This window comes from Gallinula chloropus (genome assembly GCF_964237585.1).
Source record: "Gallinula chloropus genome assembly, chromosome: 1".
In the NCBI taxonomy this organism is placed as follows: Eukaryota; Metazoa; Chordata; class Aves; order Gruiformes; family Rallidae; genus Gallinula; species Gallinula chloropus.
In genome coordinates this window covers 188,010,847-188,016,825 of record NC_140085.1, presented here as the reverse complement: position 1 = coordinate 188,016,825, position 5,979 = coordinate 188,010,847, and the positions used below count along the sequence as shown (strand labels likewise).

The window sequence follows — 5,979 nt, the reverse complement described above, 5'->3', positions numbered from 1 at the left end:
GGGGATGGTTTCCAACTGCACCAGGGGAGGTTTAGGTTGGATAGCAGGAAGGATTTCTGTGCTGAAAGGTTTGTCAGGCATGGGAACAGGCTGCCCAGGGAGGTGGTGGAGTCACCATCCCTGAGGGGGTTTACAAGGTGTGTAGATGTGCTTGGGGACATGATCTAGAGGTGAGCTGGGTCAGGCTGTGGTTGCACTCGGTGACCTAAAGGTCTCCCCCAGGCCCGGCGGTTCCGTGGCGACCTTCAGGAGCCTCTCCCGGCCTGACGCGGGCTCTCTGCACGGCTTCTCTCCCTCCCTCCCGTGCACTGAGCTCCGCCGCCGCTGCCACAGAGCAGACGAAAGGCGCTGAAGGCCGCACACCCCCCTCACTGCCCGGCCCGGGCCCGCCCCGCCCGGCTCCTCCCGGCGGCGGCCTACCCGCGGCCTACCCCCCGCCACCGCCCGGCGCCGCCATGGCCCCCGGCCCGGTGCGGGTGTTGCGGCTGGGGCTGCGGCCCTACGCCGAGGCCTTGCGGCTTCAGGAACGCTGCGTGGCGGCGGCGAAAGCGGCTCGGAGCGGCTCGGTGCCCGGCTCCGCCCCCGGGGACAGCGTGGTGCTGAGCGAACCGGCCGAGCCCGTCTACGTCTGGGGCCTGCGGGGAGCCCCGGGGGCCGAGGCGGCGGCGCGGCTGCGGGCGAGGGGCGCGGGGCTGGTGGCGGCCAGGCGCGGCGGGCACATCACTTTCCACGGGCCCGGGCAGCTCCTGGCCTTCCCCGTGCTCGACCTCCGCCGCCGCCGGCTGCCGCTGCGCGGGTACGTGGCGGCGCTGGAGTCGTTGGTCCTGCGGCTCTGCCGCCGCCTCGGGCTGGCCGCCGCCCGCGCCCTCCCGCCGCCCTTCACCGGCGTCTGGATGGGCGATAACAAGCTGTGCGCCATCGGTGAGGCGGCCGAGCGGGGCCCGGGGGCTGCACGGGTGCGGGGGGCAGGGTACGGCCGGGGGGTGCGGGGCAGGACTGGGGGTACCCACCGGGGAGGTGCGGGGGGCGAGGGGGGCATGCACCGGGGTGGGGGGGACAGGAACGGGGGGAGGTATGTGGAGGGAGAGGCAGGAATGGGAGGGTCATACACCGGGGGAGGGGGGATGCGTGAAGGTGGGGTCAGGGATGGGGTGAGGGCACCTACTGGGGGTGTGAATGGAGGTGGGGAGAATGCACCGGGGGGTGTGCATGGAGGGGAGGGCATTAGTGGGGGGGCATGCAGCGGGGGGGCCAGGAATTGGGGGAGCATGTACTGCGTGGGTGTGTAAAGGTGGGGTCATGGACGGGGTGAGGGCATGCAGTGGGGGGTGCACGAAGTGGGGAGGCATGCATGGAGGAAGGGTATGTGGAGGGGGGGGAGAAATTGGGAGGGGGGCATGCACTGGGTGGGTGCTTAAAGGACTGGGGGATGCGCTAATTGGGTGGCCATGGAGGTGGGGAGCACTAATTGGGGGGGATGCATGCACGGGGGGGCAAGGGGAAGGGGGGCAGGAATTGGGGCATGCACTGGAGGGGTTGTGCATGGAGCGGGGGGGCATTAATTGGGAGACATGCACAGAGGAAGTACGTGAAGGTGGGGGGCATGAATTGGAGGGCATGCACCAGGGGGGTGCATGGAGGAGGGGGACATGAATTCGGCACCATGCACCAAGGGGGATATGTGGAGGTGGGGGGCATTAATTGGGGGGGTCATGCACTGGGGGGGGGTGTGCATGGAGGCAGAAGGAAAACCTACATGCATGCGTGGGATATGGCTGGGGGAGTGTGCACCGAGGAGGAAGGGGGGAAAGCACAGTCATGTTGCCTCCCATTACCCCCCTATTACACACAGAACTGTGGTGCAGCTCCCCAGCACCAAGGCCCCTGCACCCCAGGAATGGGTGTCTGCAGCCTGGTCCCCAGGCTTCCACCCCCCCTCCCCATCCTGCACACTGTTCCCCTGCAAGCCAGGCAGGCCCTGCACTGCAGCCCCCCCAGCCTTGCACCCCTTCTTGGCACCCTGCACCCCCAGTCGTGCTCTGCAGCCTGGTTGTGGGGTCCTGCAGCCCTGTGTCTGAGCCTGCTTGAAACTGCAGGGCCGGGGTGGAGGGAGCTGGACCTGCTGCACCCCATCTGCCCCAAATTTTGGGGGGGGTCTACCTGTGGCTTAGGGGTTTTCCCCAGCAGAAGTGGGGAGCACAGGATGTGGTGGTGAGCGGTATAGTGGCCTGAGCATCACAGTCACTAGATATCTTATAGTGGGACATCCCTGGGGATGGGTGCTGATGAGGGGTGGGGGGAATATTTTGGCCTCCACAGGGGTGCACTGTGGGAACCACATCACATCCCACGGGCTGGCGCTGAACTGCTGCACCGACCTCAGCTGGTTCGAGCACATCGTCCCCTGCGGGCTGGAGGGGAAAGGAGTCACCTCGCTGAGCCGCGAGCTGGGGCGGCACGTCACCGTCGACCACGTCCTCCAGCCCTTCCTCGACTCCTTCCAGGAGGTGTTTGACTGCACCTTGGTCTTTTCGGAAGACCCTGGGGACCAGGGGAACCCTGGCACCCTGGGTGGGGGACTGGGTGTTTTGGTAAAGCCTGGGCATGGCTGATGTATGACAGCTGCCTGTCGCTTTCTTGAGAGACAGGAGCTCTCATGCCTGTGACTATGGACTGTGTGAACGGGGCCACAGAGGTTTGTGCTGCTGCTCAAAATGTCCCAAACCTCCTTTGGGGCTGCTCTCTGCACCCCATGGGTCTCCACCCCTCAGCTGAGACCTCTGAGGGTACCGTGACCCCGTTGCTCACTGGGGAGATGCCCACACAGGCACTTCTGTGTGGGGATTTTCTGCCTTAACCCCACCCAAAAATTGAAACTTTGGGTGAAAACTCGCTCATCTTTCAGACAAGAAGAAGAGGAACTGGCTGGTTGAGGGTCCTTCTCGCCGCCGCGTGGAAAGAGGCTGAGTTTGTATAAAGAGATTTGTGGGAGCTTTGGCTGCTCATTTATTTACCCTGAGCTGTTGTGAATAACGACCTTTCCCTGCATGGGAAGGTCCTCACCCTGGTGTCAGGGCAGGTGGGCAAATCACAGAATCACCAGGTTGGAAAAGACCTATAAGATCATCAAGTCCAACCATTCCTGTCCTACGCTAAACCTTATCCCTAAGTACCTCATCTCCCCATCTGTTAAACACACCCAGGGGTGGGGACTCAGCCCCCTCCCTGGGCAGCCTGTTCCACAGCCCCACAACTCTGACAGGGAAGAACTTTTCCCTCCCATCTGAGCTGACCCTGCCCTGGTGCAGCTTGAGCCCATTTCCCCTTGTCCCATCTCCTGTTCCCTGGCTGAAGAGGCCATCGCCCACCTCTCTGCACCCTCCTGGCAGGTCAGTGGAGGCACTGAGAAGGTCTCCCCTCAGCCTCCTCTTCTCCAGGCTCAACACCCCCAGCTCCCTCAGCCGCTCCTCAGAGGATTTGCCCTCCAGCCCCTTCCCCAGCCTGGTTGCCCTTCTCTGGACTCACTCCAGGACCTCCATGTCCTTCTTATGGTGAGGAGCCCAGAACTGGACCCAGCACTCGAGGTGCTGCCTCACCAGTGCCCAGTCCAGGGGCACAATCCCCTCCCCAGACCTACTGGCCACACTGTGTCTGACACAAGCCAGGATGCCATTGGCCTTCCTGGCCAGCCAGGCACACTGCTGGCTCATGGTCAGTCACTCAACACCCCCAGGCCCTTCTCTGCCTGACAGCTCTCCAGCCAGTCTCCCCCAGCCTGTAGCACTGCTCAGGGTTGTTCTGTCCCATGTGCAGCTCTCTGCACTTGGCCTTGTTAAACCTCATCCCGTTGGTCTCAGCCCATCGGTCCAGCCTGTTCAGATCCCTCTGAAGAGCCTCCCAACCCTCAGGCAGATCAACGCTTCCTCCCAGCTTGGTGTTATCTGCAAACTTACTGAGGGAACATTCAATCCCTTCATCCAGGTCATTGATAAACATGTTGAACGAAACTGGACCCCCAAAAATGGCTGGCAGGAGGTTGTGAGAGGTGGTTAAAAGGCTGACATGGTGGGAGAGCGGGAGGAGGGGAAAGGGTCAGGGGTACCTGAGTCAAAGAGCCATGGCCATCATGGACCCTGTGGGACCACGCAGCGTGGGATGGACGTACCGGCTGGGCGTTCGTGCTGGAGGAGATGTCACCAGGGTTCGAGCAGGCAGCATCATCTCCTCTGAAATCCCTGGGCCAGCAGCAGCATTGGTGAGGGGACACAGCCACCCCGGGGTCAGCAATGGCACTGGGCTCTGGCCCCAGGAACCCAAACCTATGAGTAGAGGCATAGAAATAAACCAATTTATCAAGGGGGTTCTCAAGGGGTAAGAACCCAAACTGAGATTGAGCCCCTCGAGCTGCCTGCTGCCCCTTGGGGGTGCTCCCAGCTCTTCCCCCCCAGCTGTGTGTGGGCAGGAGGGGCAGCACCCAGTTTGGGCTGTCCAAAACCTTCCCCTGCTGGTGCATGGCCATGGCTGTGTCTGAGTCAGCCCCAATGCCTGTGCTGGAGGTGCTGATCATGGGTGCAGCCCTGCAGCTGGATGGATGCTTTGGGGTCAGGAGAAATGGGACACTGAAATCAAAGTCCCTGCATCCTGCTTGGAACAGGACCTGCCCTCCACCTGCAGCCCCTCACTGCTGCTCCAGGCCTTCTTCCTGCCCTGCAAGCTTTGGGACACATGCACAGTGCTGGTAGCTCCCCATGGGTGCCATCCTGCAGCCCCCACCCATGAGTTTTGGGTGGGTGAAGGGTGGGATTGCTGGGAGTGACGGGGTGGAAGGGACCTGGGGCGGGGGGCAAGGGGAAGAAGGAAAAACCCCTTTCACGGAGGCGGCTCAGCTCTGGGAGGGGATGCGAGTGAGGCCGAAGGCTCCCTGGGCAGGCTCAGTGCCCGAGGTGAGGAGGGCTCTGGGAGGGGATGTGAGCGAGGCCGAAGGCTCCCTGGGCAGGCTCGGTGCCCGGGGTGAGGAGGGCTCTGGGAGGGGATGCGAGTGAGGCTGAAGGCTCCCTGGGCAGGCTCGGTGCCTGGGATGAGGAGGGCTCTGGGAGGGGATGCGAGCAAGGCCGAAGGCTCCCTGGGCAGGCTCGGTGCCCGGCGTGAGGAGGGCTCTGGGAGGGGATGCGAGTGAGGCTGAAGGCTCCCTGGGCAGGCTCGGTGCCCGGGGTGAGGAGGGCTCTGGGAGGGGTTGCGAGCGAGGCCGAAGGCTCCCTGGGCAGGCTCGGTGCCCGGCGTGAGGAGGGCTCTGGGAGGGGATGCGAGCGAGGCCGAAGGCTCCCTGGGCAGGCTCGGTGCCCGGCGTGAGGAGGGCTCTGGGACAGACAGAGGAGGGACAGGAAAGCGTGACTGGGAGGGAAAGGCAGGGTCCAGCTCTCCCTGCCCTGTAAAGCCTCCGGCATCCGGCCGGAGCGAGGAGGCTGCGGTGGAACCCGCGGGCTTGGGGACAGGCTGGTGGCCCGTGTCGGGGCTCCGGTGGCTTTGGTAGGTGGCTCTGCCCCGGGAAGGGGAGGAGGTTGGCGGCACTCCCAGCCCGGCCGGCATCCCTCACCACCTCCCGCGATGCTCCAGTCCCGGCTCAGCCTGGCAGCCGCACAGGCAAGGAGGGCACCCCAGGTGAGTGTGATTCCCCCTTCCCACCCCTCCAGCACTCCCTTCCCCTCCCTGGACCTACCCTCCCCACTCCTAAATCAGGGTCCCTCTATGCTGTACCCCATTTGTGGGTCCCGCTCCTGGGATAAACTCAGATCTTGCTCTAAATCTCCCAATTTCAGCCTCCCACCACTTCAAACTTGTTTCTAAGGCAGGCAGGCAGTTGGGGCTGAGCCCATCCTTGTTGGATTGTGGCTGTTCAAACCCTTCCTCCTCCTCCTCCTCGCTGCTGGGGTCTCGTCCTGGGAGGTGTGCCCTGTTTTTGGGGTGTTCCTTTTGTTTAGG

The 5,979-nt window shown here is 63.6% G+C and overlaps 1 protein-coding gene across 1 annotated transcript; it reads left to right on the top strand.

Moving 5' to 3' along the window:
* Window positions 1–455: 455 nt before the first annotated feature.
* LIPT2 (lipoyl(octanoyl) transferase 2) lies at window positions 456–2,984 on the top strand (the record flags this gene model as incomplete). The annotated part of the gene is made up of 2 exons (XM_084275749.1): window positions 456–921; window positions 2,320–2,984. The coding sequence occupies 2 exons, from the start codon at window positions 456–458 to the stop codon at window positions 2,610–2,612; spliced, it is 759 nt and encodes a 252-aa protein (XP_084131875.1). The 3' UTR covers window positions 2,613–2,984.
* Between the last annotated feature and the right edge of the window lie 2,995 nt (window positions 2,985–5,979).